Source organism: Geotrypetes seraphini, chromosome 19 (assembly GCF_902459505.1).
Source record: "Geotrypetes seraphini chromosome 19, aGeoSer1.1, whole genome shotgun sequence".
NCBI lineage: Eukaryota > Metazoa > Chordata > Amphibia > Gymnophiona > Dermophiidae > Geotrypetes > Geotrypetes seraphini.
Genome location: NC_047102.1, coordinates 38297417 through 38322339, shown reverse-complemented (window position 1 = coordinate 38322339; position 24923 = coordinate 38297417). Strand labels below are relative to the sequence as shown.

General features: G+C 42.6%; 2 protein-coding genes across 2 annotated transcripts in view; both read right to left on the bottom strand.

Moving 5' to 3' along the window:
• LOC117352063 (nitric oxide synthase-interacting protein-like) overlaps positions 1 to 24923 on the bottom strand; it is a 742171-nt gene that overhangs the window by 9403 nt on the left and 707845 nt on the right. The gene's annotated exons all lie outside the window — the stretch shown is intronic.
• The window catches only part of CPSF7 (cleavage and polyadenylation specific factor 7), a 50481-nt gene continuing 26345 nt past the window's right edge, over positions 788 to 24923 (bottom strand). The window contains exons 4-9 of the mRNA XM_033928090.1: positions 23510 to 23655; positions 19783 to 20209; positions 14950 to 15059; positions 14422 to 14593; positions 13612 to 13761; positions 788 to 2977 (exon numbers count right to left, since the gene is read on the bottom strand). Of these exons, the coding sequence (XP_033783981.1) occupies positions 13617 to 13761; positions 14422 to 14593; positions 14950 to 15059; positions 19783 to 20209; positions 23510 to 23655 (1000 nt within the window). The 3' untranslated portion in view covers positions 788 to 2977; positions 13612 to 13616. The remainder of the gene's footprint in view (positions 2978 to 13611; positions 13762 to 14421; positions 14594 to 14949; positions 15060 to 19782; positions 20210 to 23509; positions 23656 to 24923) is intronic.

Sequence of the window (24923 nt, the reverse complement as noted above, 5' to 3'; positions counted from 1 at the left end):
TCTCAAATTAGCTACCATGACTTCCATAGGTACACTGATTACTGCATCAACACCATCCCAATCTGTATCTCCCTAGGCCAGGGGTAGGCAATTCTGGTCCTCGAGAGCCGGAGCCAGGTCAGGTTTTCAGGCTATCTACAATAAATATGTATGAGATGGATCTGCATTCACTATCTCCTTGAGATGAAAATCTCTCTCATGCATATATATTGTGGATAGCCTGAAAACCTGACCTGGCTCCGGCTCTCGAGGACTGGAATTGCCTACCACTGCCCTAGGCAGATAGCTAGTCTACTCAGTGATTGGGTCAGCGCTTGACTGCTGTTGTAACATTTGCATATATTTCTTAAAATGACGGCATCATATTTTTAAATGTACGAGGGTTCTTCAAAGAGTTTCTGCCCTTTCATATTTTTGCACAAAATGGTTGGGGTGGGAGAAGTAGTTAAGAGTGCACGTCCTAGAATGTCTTGTGACATTCAAAACAGGGTGATTATGTGGAAACGTGACAATTTGCTTTTGAGATATTTAATAGTGTTTAAAAAATAATAAAGGTTCGGAAACTTTATGAAGATCCCTCGTATTACAAATTCAACCAAAACAAGATGTAATTAGACATTATGCCTTTGTAAACAGATGAGCAGAACTGGTTTAAGACTTTTAAAACTGAACCTAGTAGTATAAACTTGACAAGCACTGCATAGTTTTAATTGCCACTGAATACAAGCAAAAGAATGACTCTAAGCTACCCCTGCACAAGCAAATCCACTTAATACAAACTCCATCAAACAGCTCGCACCCCATTTATTATTTAAAATAGTTCGTTACAAAATGGAAAGAAATACAATGTGTTATAAAATATTGACAATGTCGTCAAGTTTATTACACACAATTTGCAACCTATGAGAAGATGGAACAGAAATCAAGTCAATGATAAGAGCTACAATGGGGGGCTCTTTTATTTCAAACTATTTCAAGTTAAACTAAAAATCATATCATTAAGTAAAAAAACATATACCTCCAGTCAAAGGGGGTCTCTTATACATGAACAGTTACCTCTTATGTTTAAATAAAAACATCCTGAAAAGGAGTTAATTGCCAATATCATCCTTAGAGGTAAAGCTTACTATTCAAAACAATAGAGTATCCCCTTTAGATAACAAAACAGTTGTCAGGAACATCCTCTTGCCCCCTCCCTCCTGAAAATAAACAACCTGGAAAGGAGGTCCTCTTCCAGGCAAGACAGAGCAAAATTTAATGACTTTTACTGTGCGGGGAGAAACTTCAGGAGAAACTGGTCCCTACTTGTTACTGCATGTGGCCTAATGGCCCTGTGCCTTATGTCATTGATACTGCAGAACCAGCCCTGCCCCTTGGGGTTTACGGCACATGCACTGCAGCCAGCTCAATGGCATATGCAACAGCACATCTAATGCAAGGGCTCCAGAGTTTTCCACACTCTTCACTGGAGACTACAGGTGCCAGCAGAACAGCTGCTCTAGTGACCGTATACGGGGCTAGCACTACAATATAAACCACGAGTGTCACTGCTCATGGAGAAAATGCAGAACCAACTACGTTCTTTGCTGCTGCGTGAGAAGCAGATGCCAGGCTAAGGATAGAGAGGGCACATGCAAGACCTGGGGGGTTCCTTATGTCCCACTATCATGATAACACAATAAAAGGCTTTAAATGGAGAGGACTAAAAGGACTCTCAAGGAGGTATAACATTTTGGAAAGGCAGCACAAATAGGAATCAATATGACAGACAGGGAAGTCAAGGGAGAGGGTTTAGGGATGCACAGAGACGGTGCAGCTGCCAGCCCAACCCCTGCACATTTCACACGTCTTCTGTGCCCTCTTGGATGTTGAATGGAAGGAAATATAGAGGATTAGGCCAATCAGTGACAAATGCTGCAGAGCACCTGGGTTTGATTGCTAGGCCAGGATTCTGTGCCCCGGCCAGAAGAGGCTCTGAGATGACAAAGTTCCAGACATAATGCAGTGGAAACTGGACAGAATTTGGGCCTACAATGGCAATGTTCTAGGAGGAGCCCTGGTGAACGGCCCCTGGCCAAGTGGACTTAAAAAAGGTAGATATGAATGAATTATAGCGCTAGATCCCAGCCTACTTCCGACTGAGCTAGAAACCTAGAGGAGGAGGGATGTGTTGGGCTAAAAATCTCTTGAGAATCAAATCTTGGGGTCAGGGGGAGGAAGAAGAGAGAAGTCATTTTCAAGATCTATGCAAAAGTCTGAAAGAATGGATTCTATGAGCAAAGTGTGTGAATCTTGCCAAGGGTTGTGATGTAAACTGCAGATTATGAAATCCCTATCTTGAGGAATATACAAATATACATAAAATGAAGGTAGAATAGTGAGTGGGTGGAGAGAGTGACAACCATTTCTTTTTACTAGCATTAAGGAACTTCAGCATTGCCCATGATCTGTTTTACCTCAGACACTCAAACCTGTTGACTCTGAGCTGCCCACTATCCAGTTACCACTGCATCCATAACACAAAGCACCCCCATGCCACCTTATTTTTGAGAGAAAAGAGGCTTTTGTTACAGTTCAGATCAGTTACAAGTTGGTGCTCATTTCTGTCTTCTCTCTCCACGTGTCTATTCATGTGCTCTATTTTTGCTCAAAATGACACAGAGAAAAATCTGACCAACATTCCACTCCTTCGAAGAGGTAAAATCATAACAGAAGCTGACAATGCGCTGTGGGTTAGGAAGCACTGACACCACTGCGGAGGGAACACACAGGGCTACAGAATGATGTAAGTTGTGTTGTGTAGAAAGATGGGTATCCCTGGCAAGAGAAGTTGATGTACAATCAAAGCTCAAGGCTTGGCTCCTAGAGATTTGAAAGGGTCACCACATCCTTCAGTCCTATCATGGTGACAAGATGCAAGCCCGTTCAAATAAACAAACAAAAAAAAAAATAATAATAAAGACGTTCACCTGAAGACCTGCAAAAGAGGAAAAGAAGCAATTAGAAATCTAGACACGAATACCCTACAGGAGCAGTGCAAAAGATGGGAAACGAAAATACACACAAATCAAATGTGACCGTCTCTGGAAAAAGGTGAGTAAAAGTAGCAGATTTGAAATGTTGAGAATGGCTGATTTTTCACGTCATGTGCTCATAAGCAGTAGGGTGGAGCTTAAGGAACAGAAAAAAATATACATGCTGATTTTCCAAGGTCTTACCTCCTAGAACACTTCCACTTTAGCTACAAATATTTACCAAAAAGTTTGAACCTTCTATTTGAATACCTAGTGGTAGATCAATCATTCCAAAGTTAGCGAAAATAAATTGAATAATAAAAATGTAGAAACACAAATTTGTTTCACAGATCATCAGTTCTATATCAATTATGTAACATAGACAAACATTTGCCACATAGAATTCTAAAATGCAACAATGCTGTAGAAAAGCAACAGGCCTGTCAAGGTCAGTTTCTTGCTATCTAGAGTAAAATGCTGTGGTAGCCGTGTTACTCCACTACATAAATAGAAATAAAACAAAACGAAGAAAATATGATAGCTTTCTTTTATTGAATTAAAACATGTTTTAAATAGATTTTGAAGGCAATTCCTTCTTCATGTCAGAAATGAGCAAATGATAACATATATCAGAATATATATGTGAAACAAAAGCATTCCAATGGGTGGGTGGGGGGATGAGAAACGGGGAGAGAAGGATGGGTGATCATGTTATGGTTTATTATGTAATAGGAAACCCAGATCCTATCTGGTAGGTGTCAAAGTATTTCATCATTCCACCAGACAGGACTTAAATGGCACGCACTGTCTCCGTAGCCTGCTGGAAGTCTTCTCGTGACTCTCACATTTCTGGATATATGAACGTCTATGTAACTGGCTCACTAAAACCTATTTCAGTTTTTCTCAGATTTTTCCTGGGGGGAGAGGAGGGTCATTCCACATGCTAACACCTCTTTTCCCCAGGTGGAGGCACCGAGGGCCAAATAAGTAAGGAGCTGACGGAGATTGCTTTTGGGGCAATCCAGCCAGGTCAGGTCCTAGACCCAGACATGTATTTTATTCATTAGAGACTTTGGCTTTCCCCCAGGCTCCTTTATAAAAGTTTGCACCAATAGCCTAGTTGAACATTGTTAAGGTGCGGTTCATGCCCCTCCCTTCCCAGAATGTTGCCATGTGCAGCAAAAATAATGTAATGTAATGTAATTTATTTCTTATATACCGCTACATCCGTTAGGTTCTAAGCGGTTTACAGAAAATATACATTAAGATTAGAAATAAGAAAGGTACTTGAAAAATTCCCTTACTGTCCCGAAGGCTCACAATCTAACTAAAGTACCTGGAGGGTAATAGAGAAGTGAAAAGTAGAGTTAGAGGAAAAATAAATAAAAATAAAATAAACATTTTAACAAGACGGCATTGATCTAAATACTTTGGGAGGTAGAAGAGAGGAAAGAAAGGAATAGAAGCAGAAGGGGGAGTCGTTGAACAGTAGAATTCTGGAGAAATTTAAATGATAGAAATAGAACAAAACAAAGACAAAAGGCAAAACAATAGATAAGATTAAAGATAAATCATAAGCTGGAAAGAAAAATAAAATAAAACTTTGTCTTCAATCCACGGTTTCAGCGTGTAATGTAAGCATTCTGGGTGACATGATAAAGAGTTACATGTTCCACTGTAGTTTACAAAATACCGACAGCCTAATTTTGTTCACAACTGCCCATATTCAAGAATACTTTACTCGGACTGTGGAATTATTACTATTTGATTCCATCAGAACATCAGTGTTGAACTACCAGTAAATGTTCACCAATTTAACTGATATTTTGCCTGAACTATTTCTTCATATATACAAATAAATGGATTTGGTAAGAAAGTTATTTTTACAAACTTCAAAAATAAGCTCCACCCATCTGAGAATGTTACCGTGTTTTCCCGAAAATAAGCCCTAGCATGATTTTCAGGGTCCTAATATAAGCTCTACTCCAAAAATAAACCCTAGTTAGACCCCCCAAACCTCTCCCAAATGCCCCGACACTCCCCAACTCCATCCCTCCTGACAGTCGTGCTGCCCGATTCGCCGGTGGCAGCACAACCCCCCCCCCAATGTGCAGCATTTTTCCATCCCCTCGCACAGCAGAACTCTGCTGACCCTCCCACCGCAAAACCAATATACCGTATCACTGCTCCCTTCAGCATTGGCGGCAGCACTCTGAACAGGCTGCTTTGTTGCCTTCCCTACCGGGGCCTTCCCTGTGCTGCATCACTGTCTTATCTTCGGGGAAACACGGTATGTGTTTTAACTTCTGTAACTTTTTCATTTTTTTTCACATAAAAGGATAGGGTTTAGGATTTGGGGATTGTTGTATTACATATTGTTTGCCCTAACAGAATTCGTTAAAATCTTATTTTTTTTGTTTCTGGCAACTTTAGTCACTTTTTCCCAGAGATGGTCATAAATTGGTTATAAAGGAAACGGAAAATTAGGTTCTTACCTTGATAATCTTTCCAGTATAAAGGAACATGAGTCTTGACCAGTGGGTTATTCACCTCTACCCGCACGTTTTTGCAGAAGGAATCATCTACAGCTTTTCAGCTCCGCCTCCTTGTGTCAGTAGGCAGTCCCCATCTCCTCAGTTTGTAACAAAGCAGTTGATCACCCCTAAAAGATGATAAATAACAAGAAGGGCACAGGGAACTCCCTGACCAAATCAAGTCTTTTTTGCTCTGCAACAAAGATAATTAAACACCATGAAATTTCATACAAGCAAAGTAGACCCAAACTAAATACCTACCTTAGTGCAACCAGCACTTTATACAGCTATTATAGGCTCTCCCACAGACTTTGCCATAGCGAGCTAACACATCACTTATTGTGCTTGCTGGACAGTTGAAAAACAATCATCTTCATACTCTTGGCTGCTCTAAGGCAAGCATTTGGAGACATAGAGACATGTTTGAGATAGGAAGCAGGCTAAATTGATATCTGACAGGGTGGGCATCAAGATTCATGCTCCTTTATATGGAAAGAAGATAATCGAGGTAAGAACCTAATCTTCCCTTCCAGTGCAAAAGGAACATGAGTCTTGACCAGTGGAACATACCAAAGCTGTCTCCTAAGTCTAAGACAGGGCAGATGAGCTTGCTGCTAGCACCGAAGACCCAAAAGCGACATCCATTTGCACTGTCATGCTCACTCCATAAAACTTTGTGAAAGTATGGATAGTGAACCATGTAGCTGCCATACAAATCTCCTCAGGTGGAACTGCCCAGGATTCTGCCCATGAAGAAACCACATTTCTGATGGAATGTGCCTTTAAGGAGATTAGCAGCTGTTTACCAAAGCCAATATACGCAGATGAAATAGCCATGTGGATCCTTCTGGAAATAGAAGTCTTAGATGCTGGCATTCCCAGTCTGCCAGGACTGGTGAGCAGAAAAAGATGATCCGAAAGACGAAAATCATTCGTCACCTCAAGATAACGGAGAACTTCTCTCCTCATGTCCAGTAATTTCAAAACTTTGTCCTTTTTTTCACCCCTGTAACCTGTCAGACTTACTGATTGACATGGTACACCAACACTACCTTTGACGGAAAGGAAGGCATTGTGCATAGACACACATCCGTCTTTGTAAATTTGAGGAATGGCTCTTTACATGACAGAGACTGAAGCTCTGAAACCCTTCTGGTAGAGGCGATAGCTACCAGGAAAACCATCTTGACAGTCATATCCCTCAGTGATGCCTCTTTCAAGGGCTCGTACGGAGCTCTACTGAGGGCCCATAGCACAATGTTAGATTCCATGTTGGCAATAGTTGTCACACGGGAGAATGCAAACGCTACATTGTCTTCAGAAACTTGGACACATCAAGATGGGGGAGCCACTTTAGCCATAAGGCACGAGAAGCTTGCCACCTGTACCTTGAGGGGGCCAAGCACCAGGCTCTTTATGAAACCATCCTGAAAAAGTGATAGGATTGTGGAAATCAAGGTTCTAAAAGGCTCTACGTTCTGTTCTGCACTTCATTGCTGAAAAGTCTTCCAAGCCTTAGCATAGACTGTGACCGTAGCCGGCTTCTTAGAATGTAGAAGAATAGCTAGAACTTACTCCAAATAATGCAAACAAGTCCACTTGAGGAGTACCCCACTGAGCGAAGATGGGATGGAGTACTGCCGAGTTGAGCATCCATTTGTGAGGCTTAAGCATTCTGCTGAGCTTGTCTGCTAAGTAATTCTGTTTCCCCTGAATGTAGACTGCTTTGAGATAGATATTCTGAGCAGTCACCCATAGCCAGATTTCTGAGCTTCCTGCCTCCTTGCTTGTTCATGCGAAGCAAGAGGACTTGGTTGTCAAGAGATGTTGGAAAGCTTTGAGAGCATAATAAATTGCTCTGAGTTCCAGAAGATTAATATGGAACTTCTGTTCTTGGTTGGACCAATGACCTTGAGTCTGAAGACCATCCAGATGTGCCCCCCAGGCATAAGTTGACGCATCCGTGGTCAAAACTTTGTGATGAGGGGGCATGCGAAAAAGTAGACCCGTGGAGAGATTGGATGAAAACATCCACCACTGCAGCGACCGTCAAAGAGACGAGGTTAGGTTATAGCCCTTTTCTGCTGCTTTTTTCTATGTTTCTAAATGTGTTGCGAAAGAGGATCTGTCGCTTGAGACTACTGTGAGGCTAGAGTCTATTGAGGTGTTCTGAGATGGAACCTCGCGAGAGGAGTCACGTGGACTGTAGATGCCATGTGGCCCAGAAGTACCATCATTCGTCTGGCAGATATGGACTGAGTTGGTCCACTTGATGACGAAGCTGAATTAAAGTATCCTGACGATCCTGTGGAAGCAATGCTCTCAGATTGGTGTTGAGAAGAGCCCATATAAATTGGAACCTTTGAGACGGCTGAAGCTGTGACTTGGGGAAGTTGATCTCGAATCCCAAGTTCTGGAGAAATAAGATGGTGCGATTTGTCGTTAGAACAACTTCTTGACATGGAGGGTTTTTGATAAGCCAGTCGTCTACATAGGGAAATACGTGAAGACCCTGAGATCTCAAGGCCACTGTTACCTCAACGAGGCACTTCGTGAAGACTCTGGGAGAAGATGCCAGGCTGAATGGTAGGACCTTATATTGGAAGTAGTGGTGAGCCACTTGAAATCTGAAATATTTTTGGGAAGCCTGGTGAATTGGGATATGAGTGTAGGCTTCCTTGAAATCCAGAGAGCATAGCCAATCGTTGTGAGCCAAGAGGGGATATAGAGTGGCCAGAGATAGCATTCGAAATTTCTCTCTGACCAGAAACTTGTTGAGGGCTCTGAGATCTAAGATTGGTTGATCTTTGGCAACAGAAAATAACGGGAGTAAAACCCTTGATCTACAGGAACTCCTTTGATGGCGTTGAGGAGAAGGGACTGAACCTCCTGAAGAAGAGAGGACTGTCTGTCGAGTGTTGAAAGCAGACTCTCTTGGAAGATGATCTGGAGAGAGGGTAGTGAACTGTAGTGAGTAACCCTCCTGAATGATCTGTAGAATCCAGAGATCGGAAGTGATGAGTTCCCAATGTTGAAAATAAATTTGAAGGCGACCTCCGATTAGCTGAGGTTGAAGCAGAGGGATTGTAACTATGCTCTCTGATAACAGGTCAAAAAAGACTGATCTGACTTAGCAGGAGCAGCAGGTTGAGCCTTGGGAGGACGCTGCTGCTTTTGTTTTTTCCTGCTGCGGCTTTACTGGAGTAGAGGCTTTGGCTGAAAAACGCCTCTGATAAGAGGAAGCAGGTCTGACTTAGGTTTAACTAAGGTGTCCCTTCGAGTCTCATGAGCCGAGAGTTTTTGAGTCGCTGTATCTGCAGAGGCTAAAAAAAACTCATCTCCTAAGAAAGGGACAGTCTGTCCTGCAGGTTAACGTTTATGTCCGAGACTCCAAGCCATGCCAGCCTTCTCATGGCCACAGACATAGAAGAGGCCCTAGACGTGAGCTCAAAGATGTCATAAGCTGAGCGAAACAGATACTTTTTTAATTGAAGGGTAATGCTCACGAGATGTTGGAAACCCTTCAACTTATGAGAGGGAATATATTTCTGATATGCAGGTAACTGCTTCATGAGATGTTTCAAGTAGCATGAAAAATAGAAATTATAAGTGACAGCTCTATTGGCCAACATGGAATTTTGATATAGCCTTCAGCCAAATCTGTCCATAGTACGGCCCTCTGACAGAGGTTGGGCAAATTCCAGCTTGCAGCCTGACCGAAAAATTTCCAAGACCCACTGCTCTACTGTAATGCACATTCAGGCAGGCAGAAACTCCAAGAGCCGATCCCCTATCTGCAGAGGGGCATGCGGCTCCTTAGGTTCATTGTGTCTTTCAGGCAGGTCGTGCAGGACACGCAGTGAAAGGTTGGGAGCGCCTATAGCCCGCATACCGACCCTGGGATCTCTGTGACGAAGAAGAAACATATTGCCTGTAGCCACGAAAATTAAAACACCCAGAACCCCTGGAGGATCTGGCTCTACTATCAGGTAGGGTCTTCAGGCGATGGTCCACTACCGAATCCATGAGGTCATCCAGTCCCTTACCAAGTAACAACTGCCCTTGAAAAGCAGCCATGCTAAAGTTGCCTTGGAGGTGGAATCACCAGCCCATTGCCGAACCCAAAGCATTCGGTGTGCCGAAATAGGATACGCTGACATCTTTGCCAACACCTTCAAAAGATCATACAAGGCATCTGCCATGTAATCTGTCCCAGCCATCAGAAGTTGAGGAGGAGGCTCCATCAAATCAGTCTCCAGCGTACACAACCGATGTCGCCACTGCTGTCTTAATGCCTAAATTTGCTGTCGCAAAAATTTTCCTGAGGACCTCATCCACACAGCGGTCCTGCATATCCTTCAACACCACGTCCCATCACTGGAAAGAGAGGTGCGCCTATTCACCTGAGCCACCAAGAATCCACCTTGGCCTGACCCAGAAGCTGGTGGCATGCCTGCGCTATAGGATACAAATGGGACATAGCTCTAGCATTTCTAAAAGGACCTTCTAGAGAGTCAAACTGTTCAGAGACCATACAACTCATATCTGGATACCATGGAAAGGTTGCAGATTGCGAGCGCACACTGCAAAGCCAGGGAGAAGAAGTAGTAGAAGTAACTGGCTGAGTGGCCAATTTCAATTCCTGCAAAGATACAGCAATCAGATCAGGCAAAGCCACAAATTTAAATAAGCGCAGCACAGTCAGATCATCACCAGGATCCAGAGCCCCTAAGGGATCAGTGGATCCAGTACCCAAGTCCAGATCCCCCAATCCGGGAAGAGCTGCACTATCAAACAAAGGATCAGAGAGGTCAGGATCAGCTGCCGGATCCCCTAGAACAAGAATCGAAAGAGGAACAGGTGGAGGAGGGGAGCTCCCTGAGGGCGCCTGCTGCCCTCAGACGCCAACGGAGGAGGCTGGAGAACTTCCAGCAGCAGAATCTCTGGTTAGAAATTCAGACCATAAAAATCTCATAAAGTCAGAAAAAATATCAGTCCCCGGAGCATAGAGTCACCCTTAGATAACTTAGATTTGTGTTTCTTAGGCTGCGGAGGGTCCGCTGCCTGGCTGTCCGAAAAACCAGCCAAGTTAAGCCCCGAAAGCAATGGCAGCCACCCCACTGTGTGGAGAACCATAGCATCCAGACGTTTGAACTCATCCTCTCATTCGATGTCAGACTTGCATCACTGACGATCGAAGAATGCTTCCAGGTGCTCACACCATCATCGCAGCTGGCACTCTTTTCATCGACATGTCCAGGCATCAATCATCGAGTCGGTCTATCTCACTGCCACCAGGCATTGAAAAGTATAACTCAGATTTGTTTCATCATACCTACTCTGAGTGCCTGCTCATGACCAGCCCTGGCAGGGCCTTTCCTCTGATGCATCATACATACTGTGCCTGGCTGCTGATCATAACTGGTGATCATACTCTCGCAAGAAAGGGGACCAATGATTTGAGTAGTGATGCCTGTTGAAGCTTCATGAGTTCTCACCCATGGAACTACTTCCAAGGACCTAGGTGTAATCCCATGCCCGAGGACTGTACTACTGCAAAAGTGACTGAATTATTGCTGGAGCTTTAATATCTGTGGTCTGGCAGAAACACATTTTCACCTGTGTAGTACTGACAAACACTTCCAGATACTCCAGTATCTCAGAGGGCACTAGCCTGCTCTTCTTGAGCAGGTCTCATTCACTGTCCCTCTCCCAATGTCTTTCAAAATAATCTTCTGAACGATCCTTGCTATGTAGTGTGTCCCAATGCCTCCTGCCTTCCTGCAATCAGCTAGGTGACTTGTCACAAGAACAATGACGCTTCCTAAACACCATAATTTTAAGAAAATGCTGAATACGCAATTATTTGCCAACACCTTTTTATGCTAAGGTATATTTCAGTTGATAATCGTCTTTTAGAATTTTTCCGACATCAATGTATGATTTAAAGCTTGCTTGTATTTCTGAATTGATTGAATTTGTGTTCTATCCTTATTATAACAGGGACGATTAACGATGTTTTATGTGGTATGGAAACCGCATAGTTGTATGTGGTATATAATTTGTTTAATAAATAAATAATAAAATAAAAATTATCCAGCCGAGAGATTATAGAAGATTTACCATTGTGGTTGTTGCTTGTTCACTGCCCTGTAAGGAAGATACTTGAATCAACCAATTAGATAGGGATGGACCTGGCGCAATCAAGGCACACATTTAACATATTAGGGGCTGGGGAGTCCATCCCAAAATTTTTTAAATCAAATCAAGGGGTTTTGAGGCAGAAATAAAGATCAATTAAAATCCAAGATGGCCACCGACCGCAACTGGGGGTGGGAAATGCAGCCCTGAAACCTGGGGGATTTTCGCTCAGGATGCATATAGCCTGCGCTTAAACCCCTGACAAGGTCAGCGGGCAAGCGAACTCCCAGGGGAATGGACCCAGAGTCAAAAAATGGTGGCACATGGCAGGCTCGCCCCAAAGATCCACCAAAGTTTCTCCGTGAAGCAGTCCGGACTCACGGGACTGCATCCTTTCCTCCGACAGACGACCACCGGAAAGCTGAAGCCACTGAAAAAGGCGAGCTTTAAGCGAAAAAGAAGCAGAGCAATTCAAAAGACTTCTGCATGGATTGCTTGCAGAAACTGAAACTGTAGGGGGCTCTAACTCACTATCTAAGGTAGGAGAAGCAAATGCTCAGAAAAGTGTGTGGATTTCTTCAACTCCTGGATTGCAGGAAGGGATTGGACACCTAACACATGGAATCTGGAAAGAACGTAACAGAATGTGTCAATGGAGTTGATGTCTGAGAAGACTCTGATATGTCCCTGTTGGAGGCAAAGGAGATGAAGCAGACATTGAGTGGGGTGTTGATGCCTGTTCGATGCCAATGTTAATCCTTCAGCTTTGGAGTCAGAGATGGTGAACATCCTTAATATTCTCGATGACGAGCCAAAATATTTTTTGTGTTGGAGTTGTCTAGCCTTCAGGGATCTTTTTTTTACAGCTGGCAGCAATACTTATAGAATTCCACTTGGTGATCAGGGCCCAGACATGGGAGGCACCAATTGTGTGGATCAGTGCCCGAGATGGTCCTGTTGCATCAAAAGTGCACCACTTAAACCCGTTAGAAGGCATCAAAAAGTATAAAGACTAGGGGACACTCGATGAAGTTACAGGGAAATACTTTTAAAACCAATAGGTGGAAAGTTTTTTCACACAGAGAATAGTTAAGCTCTGGAACTGCCAGAGATTGTGTTAAGAGCGGATAGCTGGTTTTAAGAAAGGGTTGGACAAGTTCCTGGAGGAAAAGTCCATAGTCTGTTATTGAGAAAGACATGGGGGAAGTCATTGCTTGCCCTGGATCGGTAGCATGGAATATTGCTACTCCTTGGGTTTTGGCCAGGTAATAGTGATCTGGAATAGTGATCTAGAATATCCTTACTGGGCTTGATGGACCATTGGTCTGACCCAGTAAGGATATTCTTATGTTCTAATATACTGCCTATTTGTCCTGGGATAAAACCCACTTTTCTGGAATAATATAAGTATATAAGGAAAGAGATTTGTGATTAGGCTTGAGAAATGTGGATGCTGGAAGGAGCAAAGTGGAGATCTTGTATGTTTCTCTACCCAAGACAGTTGAATATAAAGGAGGAAGACTGTCAAGATACAGAGAAATCTTGTAGGTGCCTCTCGCAACTGGGGATGTATCCCTCACGTATGGTAGGAGAGATGGGAGACTTGATGAACCAAATGATCTTTCTATTTTTGTTACATTTTACTATGTTACTGTACCATAGAAAAGGGTGATGGAGGAGTGAAGTTCCCAGAATGCAATCTATAGAAGACATCAGAGATGGAGGTGCAAGGATAAAATCTGGGTATTTGAAAAGGCAGACTGATAGGGTGAAAGAGTGTAAGAGTCTGTGGCATGATGGGAAGGGCCACTTGGTTTTGTAATGCAAAATAAAACATGTTGAGGGTTTTTCAAAAATTCAGATCTGCATGGAAAATTGAGAAATCATATGAACGCAAAATGATAAGAATGCTGAAGTGTTACCTTTGTCAGCGATATCGGTCCCTTTCTCTGTCCCTCTCCCAATGTCTTTCATAATAATCTTCTGCACGATCCTCACTATGTAGTATGTCCCGATGCCTCCTGCCTTCCCGCAATCGGCTAGGTGACTTGTCACGAGAACGATGACGCTTCCTAAAAACATATAATTTTTGCTTTTGAGAAGCTCTCATATGGAAAACATTAAACTTTTGCCTGCTGTCACCTTCACGTATCAAGACAGCCTGTTCTCAATAACCCAGTATACAAAAGAAGAATAGAGGAAAGGGGAGAGGAAGAGAAGAGAAAGGAAAGAGGAAGAGCAGTGAGTCAATGTTAACCTAAAATAATAACAAATTTCTAGACTGCATAACCCTAAGTTCAATGTGGTTAACAAAAGATTATGCTATGAGAAAATACAAAGATAATGCAATACACAGAGATTTAATTAGCCAAAAATTTGGAGAAAAGAAAAGTCTTCAGAAGTTTTCTATAATGTGTATAAGATGTAGATCTGATCAATAATGGGCAGAAATCTTTGTCGTAGTAAGCTGCTTGATAAGAAAGAAAATACCCATGATGTTTCTTACTTTTACAGCCCTTAGCTGAAGGGAACATAAATAGGGCATGAGATTGTCTACTCTTCTCATGACATTATATCTCCACACAAACCCATAAATTATTATAATAGTGAAATCCTGTCAAATCAAAACCTCACTTTTTCAAAGTCTTGAACAATAGGACTATAAAATGTGATGCCATCTTGGAAAAAAGGTAAAATAAAATAGGGTGATAAAAGGGTAGGAAATGATTTACCTGCTTGAAGAGGAGCCACCGCCACCACTGCTGTATGACTTGATCTCAATGCCTTGTAAGCAATCCTTGAGTGAAGTGAGCAGGACTCTGCAACGCTCATCATTCGACACTTTAGATTGTTTTATTACAGCGATAGCTGTAAGCAGTGTTTCTATTGCAGGGCCATAATTTCCTAAAAAAAGTATGACAGAGAAGAAGAAATCTGAAACACAGATATGAGAAAATGAAAAAAGGGCCAAAAAACAAGAGAAAAGAGTGAAAACAAGAACTAGCAAAATGTTGGAAGGAAGAGGACAGGAAAAGAAAAGATAGATATATGCAGCAAAACTTCTCTTTCAAACACTGGAAAACACAAGAGGAAATAGGAATAAACAGCAAAGACTAGACAAGAGAACAAATGAGAACTAATGCACCAAAGAAAATGCAAAGCACATGAGAGAGAGAGAGAGAGAGAGAGAGAGAAGCGGCCTTCAAAAGAGATAAGAGACCAGCAAATAAGCAGTTGCAGATAAACGCCATGAGAATCACCTGAACTTGCTCCTGCAATTGCTTTAGAAATTGCGCTACTAGAAATTGCCTGGTTTCTGTTCATTATCTCTTCAAATTCGATTTCATTCATTGGTGGCTCCATTTCCCTGCTAGAAACAATTAACACAAGAACAAGGGTTCATTCTGGAAGTTATGTAGACAGCTTTTCTGGCAAAGGAGTTCTGGCTATCACACAACAGTAAAGAAATATTAGGTTCTTACCTCGATAATCTTCTTTCTTTCTTGTAGATGCGTCTAGTATTCCTGAATGCTAGGGTTTTGCATCTGAACCCACAAGTTGCTTGCAGAATGCTGTCAATCATCTTTTGAACTCTGCTTCCTTCCCAGGGAACTGCTCCTGCCCCCCTCAGTTTGTATATAAGCAATCAAGTAGCACTGTAATGACAGACATAACCGGAAGGAGAGATATGGGGGAAAAATCCATGATACTACAATTCTATTCTGCTCTGTAATAAACATATTTATTAACATTATAACATTCAAGTAACTGATCAAAACAGATACAAAGACTATGTGCAGTCAGCACTAATCTTATACAGAGCTCGTAGCTGCTCTTGTCCTGCTATCAAGCAGAGACCTAACACAGACTTTACGTTCTTGAGTGTTTTCTGTTTTGGTTTTTTATAATTTATCCTCTCAGTTCAAAGAGCCAGAGAATTCTCCAAATACGGACTGATCATAAGGTAAAGCAGGCAAAGACCACTGGCAGGGCGGGGCTTCCGGACCACTAGACACATCTACAAGAAAGATTATCCAGGTAAGAACCTAATCTTACTTTCTAGTGCAATGTGTCTTAGCGGTTCTGAACGCTAGAGACATAGCAAAACAGTCCCTGGAGTCTAGGGCTGGTCCGCTGAGCCTCTTCAAAATGGAGGACCCAAAAGCGGCGTCTTTCCTGGCTGCTACGTCCACCCTATAGAAACTGGTAAAGGTATGAGGGATAGACCAAGTAGCTGCTCCACAGATTTCCTTTGGCAAAACTGCCAGAGGTGATTCCTCTAGTGGAGTGTGCTATCAATGCGATGGGCGGATGCTTACCACAGCTCACATACGCAGAGGAAATGACCATTTTAATTCATCTAGATATCGAGGCTTTAGGTGCCAGCCTTCCTTTCTTGGCATGACTGATCAGAACAAAAAGGTGATCCAAAACGCGAAACTCATTGGTAACTTCGAGGTATCAGAGAAGCATTTGCTTGACATTCAGCAAATGCAAAACTTTATCCTTTTTCTTAGGCCCCATAGGGTGAAGAGCAGGAAAATGGACTTCTTGATTGATGTGGAAGGCTGAGACTATTTTTGGAAAGGATGGAACTGTATGCAAGGAGAGCCCTGCTTCTGTAAACTTAAGTAACAGTTCCCTGCAGGACAGAGCTTTTAACTTGGAAACTCGTCTCACCAATGTTACATCAGAAACAGTATCTGGACTGTAAGATCCAGAAGGGAAGCATCCTGTAAGGGCTCATACGGAGCTCTACAGAGACCTTGTAATACGATGTTAAGATTCCGGAAGGGAAAAGGAGAAGAACCAGAGGCGCAACCAAATAACTCCTTTAATGAACCGGGTGATATCTGTGTGAGAGGCCAAAGAGCCTCTTGCCCCCTGAGCTTGGAAACAGGAAAGGCCTACTACCTGCATCTTCAGCAATCCAACCGACAAACCCTTCTGAAGTTCCTTTTGCATAAAGTCCAGGGCTACCGAAGTCAGAGCTTGTAAGGGCTCTACATCATCCTCAGCCCATCAATGCTGAAAGAACTTTCAGACCTTGGCATAGGCTGCTACCGTCAATGGCTTCTTAGCTCTAAGAAGAGTTGAAATGACCAAGTCCAAGTAACCCTTGCTCTTCAGGGCCGCCCGCTCAAGAGCCATGCTGTAAGACCAAAGTGTTTCGGATTCTTGATAGGGACTGGTCCCTGAGAAGATTCACTTGGATCAGCAGTCTGAGGCCTTCGTTCCTCTGGAGGCGAACTAGGTCTGCATACTATGGTCTGGGGGTGCCACTAAGACTGACAACCCCGGATGACTAGCCGTAGCATGGGCCTTGGGGAAAACACGTACAAGAGCCTTTTCTCTTGCTTTGGTTGGACTAACATATCCAACCCCACACTTCCAGGCTCATATCTTCAGCTGTAAAAGTGATCCACTTTGTGTTTATAGCTGAGGCCATCAGGTCCATATATGGACACCCCAAATGCCGGACTATGGAGGAGAATGCCTGGGGGGATAGAGACCATTCTCCCAGGGTGAAAGTCTGCTGACTGAGAAAGTTGTCCTGCACATTTTCCACTCCCGCTATGTGCTCAGTTGAGCAAGCCTGCAAGTGAGCTTCTGCCCATCAAAAGGAGTAGAGCTTTTAGGCATTATAACCTCCCTTTTTGTTCTTCCCTTTTATGTTTTTTCTTCTCTTCTATCAAAAATTGTAACTATTCCCCCTCTTAACCACACATGTCTTGTATGTCTTACCCACAAAATTATTTTAAACTTATGTCTACACTCAGTTTGTTAAGTGTGTTAAATTTTAACTAACAACAAATTTGTTTTTATGTCACCATTAACATTGTACTTGTTTAATTTATTAATATATGTTATTATTATTGTACATCGCCTAGCAATTTAAATAGGCGATTCATCAAGAATAAATAAACTTGAAACTTGAAACATAAATGGGATACTTCTGGTGCCTCCTTGCCTGTTGACATAGGCCACCACTGTTGCACTGTCTGAAAAGAATCTCACTGCACTGCCTTCCAGAGACTTCTCCAGTACCTGAAGTGCTAGTTGAATGGCTCAAAGTTCTAGTCGATTTATGGACCACTTTTGCTGATCCAGTGTCCAACAACCTTGAACTGAGTGTCTGTTGCAATGACCCACCCCAAGCATGAAGGCTGGCATCGGTCATTAGAATCTTGAGAGGGCAGCGGGGGCTGCAGCTACAACCACAGACTACTCTTTACTTCCAGTAACCATGGAGGTTTCATAAGTTGAGCCAAAACCACATTAAGATCCCAAACCACAGGGGGAGGCTTGAGAGGAGGGTGGACGTTCAAGAGACCCCTCATGAAACGAGAAACCAAAGGATGAAGGGATAGGGACTTTCCCTCAAGGTTTCGATGGAAAGCAGCAATCGCACTAAGATGCACCCGAATAGAAGTCGTCTTCAGTCCGGAATGAGACAAATGAAGCAAATACTCCAGAACCGAAGACACAGGAACCGACACAGGATCCAGATGATGAGAGGAACACCAAGACGAGAATCTGATCCACTTCTGAGAGTAGCAGAGTCTAGTTGAGACTTTACGAGAAGCCTCCAATACCTCCCGGACTGAATGAGATAAAGGAGGAGAAGTCAGGGGGAAAGGAACCAAGCAGTCAGATGTAGAGACTGAAGATTGGGATGCAAAAGTGAACCCCGACTCTGAGATAGCAGAGAGGGAAAAACGGGCAGAGGTTCCCGGATGCTGAGTTGAAGAAGCAGGGAGAACCACGGCTGGCGAGGCCATCGAGGAGCAATCAGGATCAGAGTGGCCCGCACAGACTTGAGATGTACTAGCGTCCGCAGGATCAGAGGAAAAGGCGGAAACGCGTAGAAGAACCTCCCCTCCCAATCGAGGAGGAAGGTGTCGGCCTCGAGACGATCCGGGGAGTACATCCGGGAACAAAAGTGAGGCAGTTTGTGATTGACGGGAGAGGCGAACAGATCTATATTGTGGGGGACCTGACTAACAAACCTTACATATACCATTTGTAAGATTAACCTCTACTGGTTTTGAGAGTGCTAAAGAACAAAATCATCTGAAAACCTGGAAGGTTTTGCTGTTCTATCTCTAAATATACCAAAAAGCATGAAACAAACATGGTTTGTACTGTTCTGTTCTTAATAAAAGGTTAAATAGAAAAAAAAGCACCAAGATGATAAAGCATTTGACTGGTCAATTATTTTAGTACCCTCTGCAAACAGGGGGGGCACTGTTGTACAAGTTTATACTCCCCAGTGTAAAAAGCAGAGCAAAACATAATCCCATCACCAATATGCATGTCCAAGTACTCCCCTGAAATTCGTGGGGGTTCGAATTTCGCCTGTCAAAAGGCAGGGGAGGCAGGAGAGGGCAGCAGGAGCGCCAGTGGGTGAAGAAAACCACTCGCGGTCTGCTCCAACCACCTCTTCCTGTAGTAAAGTTGGGCTACACCAATCAGGAGCTGCTTTGACACACAGCTCCCGATTGGTGTAGCCCAACTTTACTACAGGATGAGGCGGTCGGAGCAGACTGCGAATGAGCGAGTCCGCGATTTGCGAATTCGCGGGGGAACACTGTATACAGTTTATATTTCCCATCCCACAAATTGGTACACATTGTATATTTCACTGGTGTGTGATCAACAGATCATGTGTCCAGTTAACTTGACTCTCCAATTCTTCATCACTGTACCCCCAGGAGCAGGGTGGATAAAAATCAATGATTTAAAAAAGAAATCAGATTTTTTAAATTTAAATTGGATTTTTTGAACGCTTTTATTGAGGACTATTTAAAATTCATTACAGTTCAAAAGTTATTCATCATGAAATAAGGATTAGTTTTTAATTAAGCAGCATGAGGCTCTATATTCATGCAATGTTTAAATTTTTTGGTAAATGAATTCCATTAATCCACTCATATCATTGGCATGATTTAAATAGATTTGATTTAAATCAAATCCACCCTGCCCTGGAGTTACATTTATGGTTAGATAAGGGATGACAACATGTAACATAGCTTTGGAATCGTTAAACAAGTTTCCTAGAGCATTCTATCAGGTTTACAAGATAATCTTACCTGCCCCGTGCATAAGGGTTGCGCGACATCTTGCCAAAATTGTCAGGCATTACTTTGTTGAAAAGATCCACAGGCGGTGCTACTGAAGTATTCGGTGGTGGGAAGAAGGCAGGGTTGAGATGCAGAGCAGGCGGAACTGACCCTGGTGGTGGCACTGTCATGTGGGGTGGAAGTCCTGGGGGAGGGGGCATCAGGTGTGGATAGTGGAGTCGTGGAGGAGGAGGTGGGACATTGAATCCTGTGGGAAGAACTGGAGGTGGAAGAGGCAAGTGGGGTCGAGGAAGGCCTATGACAGAGGGACGGTTAAAGAATGGTAACACATTAGGTGGTTTCTCGATGCGTGGAATCGCCACTGCATTCTCTATGGGTGTGCCACGTTCATCTGCAGACTCTGTGGAATCTCGGGAGTGAGCTCTGGGTGGAATTCCTACAAAGAGAGACAACCGTGTGAGTGGCCAGATGGCAAAAGCTACAGCAAAATCTTTCCCCCTTAAGAACAGAGAAATCTCTACAGTGGCATTCTCCACTAGGCACGCTAATGACTTTAAAGCTGAAGAAACTTTCCTGCAGAAGGTATCAGTTAATGAGGAACACTGCAGTGCTGCAGCGGTGCGTTCTATAGAAGGTATTAGCAAGTAATAATTTTACCAATCAATCAGGTTGCCCAGTACTTACTGCTAATTGAGGTGAAAACACTACTACTACTTGTTAATTTTTTCTTGAATCCTGCTAAACCAATGGTTAGAATCCCCCTACAAGCAACTCGGTCTATTTAAGTCTGACCAAGAAAAGTCTTCAAAGACTTCAGCAGATCCAGAATACTGCAGCTAGGCTGATCTTTACAAAGAGCAAATTTGACTATGTTTCGCTGCTCTTGCTACAACTCCACTGGCTCCCAGTAATTTCTAGGGTCTACTTTAAATGTACCTGCCTAACTTTCAAGATCCTGCATGGCATTCTTCCCCCTTTAATTACTCTATCTTGGAATGCTGCGAGACCTGACATCACCAAATCCAAAAGCTTAAATCATCTTTCCCCTCACTAAAAGGCATTACCCTACATTGGAAAATTAGGGAAATCTCTTCACTTCAAAACTACATAGCTTTGGAATAATTTCCCTGCCCAGCTGCACAACCTGGGCTTTTTCCAACTATTCCGAAGACACTTGAAAACTTGGCTATTTAAAAAAATGTAAATTTCCGCTTCCCCCTACCACCAACTTCCACTGTACTTCTCTTTTAATTTTTGTAAACCGTGTCGAGCTCTATATTTATAGAGAAGATGCAGTATATAAGCTTAAGGTTTAAAAGATACTGAGCTATTCCGGTGCAGCCTGAACTCTCCAGGATGCCAATACCAAAGCAGAAACAGGTTCACATTGCTATGCAGCATTTTAGCATCCCATCCAATTTTTGCAGCATTTCAAATCAACTTAGCAATATGTAAGAATCTGAACTTAGATACATTGAGAAAGGAACTGAGTAGAGAGAGAATGAGCAGGCTAAGCTCAAATATCTCACGCACTGTTGCGGGCCCTAAATTGGTTTAGCAGAATTCAAGGAAATAAAATGAACAATTATGAATAATTTCACTATTTTAACCTGCTAGACCAGTCCAAACAAAATAGGATGTGCAAAAGTACCTTATTGGTTGAGGGAAAACAAGGTTCCCTGAACCTCCACTATGTCAAAGACGAAAATCAGTCTTCTAGTGTTTTATAGAAGAATGTAGAAATGACCAAGTTATAAGGTACAACTACTTGTGCCTCTGCCCAAGATGCTGCTTGGGCTTGAATCCCTCCAGAATTATTTTTCAAGAAATTATATAAGGTGCCTCAATGGCCACTTTGATCTACCACCCTACAGGAAGGCTGCCTATCTCCTATGGGGACCCTGAAACAGCACAGTATCAGTTGGCGAGACAAAAATGACTGGTCACTTCTAAATACTGAAGCAAGACAAAAGTCTAACTTATTCGTCTTGAAAAGACTGGGAAGATCATTGTCTAACTGAAATAAAATAGTAAAAACACCTACAGCAAGCATGAGGGAACATAAACGGTGAAAATGCAATTTCTGAAAATGTCAGGAATGGGTAGTGCTGCCCAATTCAAATCAATTCACTTTCGTGAATCGATTCAAATAGATTTGTTTCCCCTCCAAATTGGACTCGCTGATTCAGTTAACAGCTCTCCATTCTCCCCACTCCCATCCCATGACGCCTGATATACCTCCAGGGCCTCCATACCCCCGTGAGGCCTCAATACCCCTTACTGCACCCAAGTTCTGAACCAATACATCCCAAGGTTTCTGGTCTTGCCCGCTGAGATCCTCTGGTACTCCCCAGAGCGGACACAATGGATTTTGCTTTGCATCGTTTTCTTTCTTTGTAGTTGCAGAACTTAATTCCCCTTTAAACTAAGGGGAAAAAAGTTAAATGGCCAATTCACCCCCCCCCCCATAGCTAGCAAGCGCACCATAAGAACACTGCCAGCTAGTCTCTCCAAGCTGCAGTCTTGAAGACTGGAGCTTGGAGTTGCATAGGGTCGAAGTCATTTCAAATAACTGTGGTCTGAACTAGAGACTGACCTAAGGACAGAATTTGTCCCTGTGTCATTCTTTAAGGAGAGGGAAGAATCAGAGTATGATCTGGCACAGCCACTGACCCTGAAAAGTGTTGCATTGAAGAAAGTAGGTGTAGAAGAATTGCAGCTGAGAAACACTAAAGAATGACATGGGATGGTTTCTCACAGTTATCCACAGGGATGGGGACAAATTCTGTCCCTGTGTCATTGTCTAGAAGCAAACCAATCCAAGGATTTGACCTAAAGGGATGTGGGAGTCGGGCTTAAGCAAGTGACTTTCTGTACTAAACCAACTAACCAACCTACACCATCTGCTGGAGGCAGTGACATCCTGGAGAATTCTAGGCTGTACCACTCCTTAAACAAGAGATGTCCTGGAATAGTTCAGAATCTCTACCTTCATCTGCTGGCAGAGGGACAAACCCATTGGTCTAGACTGGTCTAGCAGGATGAAAAAGAAACCATATTTTATTCAAGAATATATTCTGAAGCCATTAATGTTTCCAACTCTGTAACCTCTCACTCACATACAGAAGCATAGTTTTCACTTGTTCAATTTTGATTAAAACAGGAATATCTTGAAATAAGAAAACTGAATAGATGGCTCTAATATTAAAACGGAAAATTAGATGGCTAAAATAGTCCAGAATTTTGCAAGGCTAAACTACATAAAATGTCTGCCATAACTATGGTCTCTGTAGGGTTACTGTGGCAAAATTGTCAAAGTAAAGCACTCGCAAATCAGATCAGATAGATCATTTTTCTACCAAACATAGAGACCATATCTAGTTCTGGTCTGTAAGGAAGTATTCTTTTTCAATGCATATAAAAAAAATAAAATTAAAAAGATTTTCTGCATAAGCATTTAGAACTTATGAGTGCAAGTTCCGTGTTGCCTTTGTGAGGTTTCTTGTCTTACTTATTCTTTGTGTACATTTACTGTTAATATTTAATGCTTATGCAGAGGCATTTTTTTTTTTTAGAATTTTTTACAGGCGGCAGCAGCAGCTCCTGAGAAATTTCATTCAGGGCATTATTTAGTAGAAAGACAAACATGCTACCTTAATCTGTTCCATCAGCAAAGGTGAAGCTAAGATCTTCCCTATCTTTCTCAAGCAGTCAGTCATTGCAATGTAGCACTCACGTTTTTGAGCCACAGCTTCAAACTGTGTCAAGTTCTGGTGAGTAGCCACGCGCACCTCCAGCTTCACCCCATTAAGTTTCTTATTTGGTAGTTGATCCAGGAGTTTGTGAACGGAGTTTTCAGAAGCAACCACAACTTCTGCATAACTAAAAATAAAACTGGAAGCAGTTAGTTATTTCTAATCATTCTAGAACTGATTACTGAAGAAAGTGGTCAAAGCAGTTAGAATAGCTAGGTTTAAAAAAAAGATCTGGACAAATTCTTGGAGGAAAAGCCCATAAGTTGTTATTAAAGTAGACATAGGAAAAGTCAATGATTATCCCGGGGGTATGTAGTGTGGAATCTCGCTACTGTTTGGGACTCTACCAGGTACTTCTGACCTGGACTGGTCATTGTTGGAAACCCTTCGTCCAACCCAGTAGAGTAATTCTTATGTTCTTTTTCAAATTCCAGCTCTTCCTTTCAGATTCCATTGCCAGCCCACCCTAATCTGCATTGGGCTTAGTCAGAATTGAAAATTAAATGCAGACACCTGGAATGCACTTCCAGAGGACGTGATTGGGCAGAGTACGGTACTGGGGTTCAAGAAAGGATTAGACAAATTCCTACTGGAAAAGAGGATAGAGGGGTATAGATAGAAGATTACTGCACAGGTCCTGGACCTGCTGGGCCACCGCATGAGCGGACTGCTGGGCACGATGGACCTCGGGTCTGACCCAGCAGAGGCATTTCTTATGTTCTTATGACTAAGTTCAGAAACAAGAAAAGTATATGCTTAGGCATTCAACTATATAAACAAACTCCAGAGCTTTTCCCACATATAGTTTCCTATGGAAAGTCCAATACAGTTTTAGTAGAGCTGACAAGAAAATCTGAAATAGATCATATATTGACAACCGTACAGCAAATTTATAAAAAAAAATACCCAAAACAAACCCCCCACAAAATTAATTGTCTCATGAAAAGTATAATTTGGTCGCACTAAAACCGTTTAAAGTCTCCAAATTCCAAGACAACATTAATTTGCACTATTAAAGGATGGTTGAAATTAGAGAATGACAAGGGGAAAAAATTTTATCATCGTTCCTGCCCTGTCCCCATGAACTCAGTCCCCGTCCCCCCTCCACAAGCACGGTCCCCATCCTTCAAAATGTCAGATCCCACCCGCAGAAGTCATTTTATACTGAACTTATTTTATTAAAGTATAAAAAGAGACTATTCTGTACAATTGTCATTTTATAAACACAAATAATACAGAGCAAGGATCAACAAAACCCGTCTCCCCTCCCTTTCACAAATATCCCCTCCACTATTGTGAAAACTAAACAAAACAAATTACTACAGAATGCTACATAGAAAAATTAAGCTAACAGAATACTTCAGTCACACATGGCAGGAATAGTGATAGGAGAGT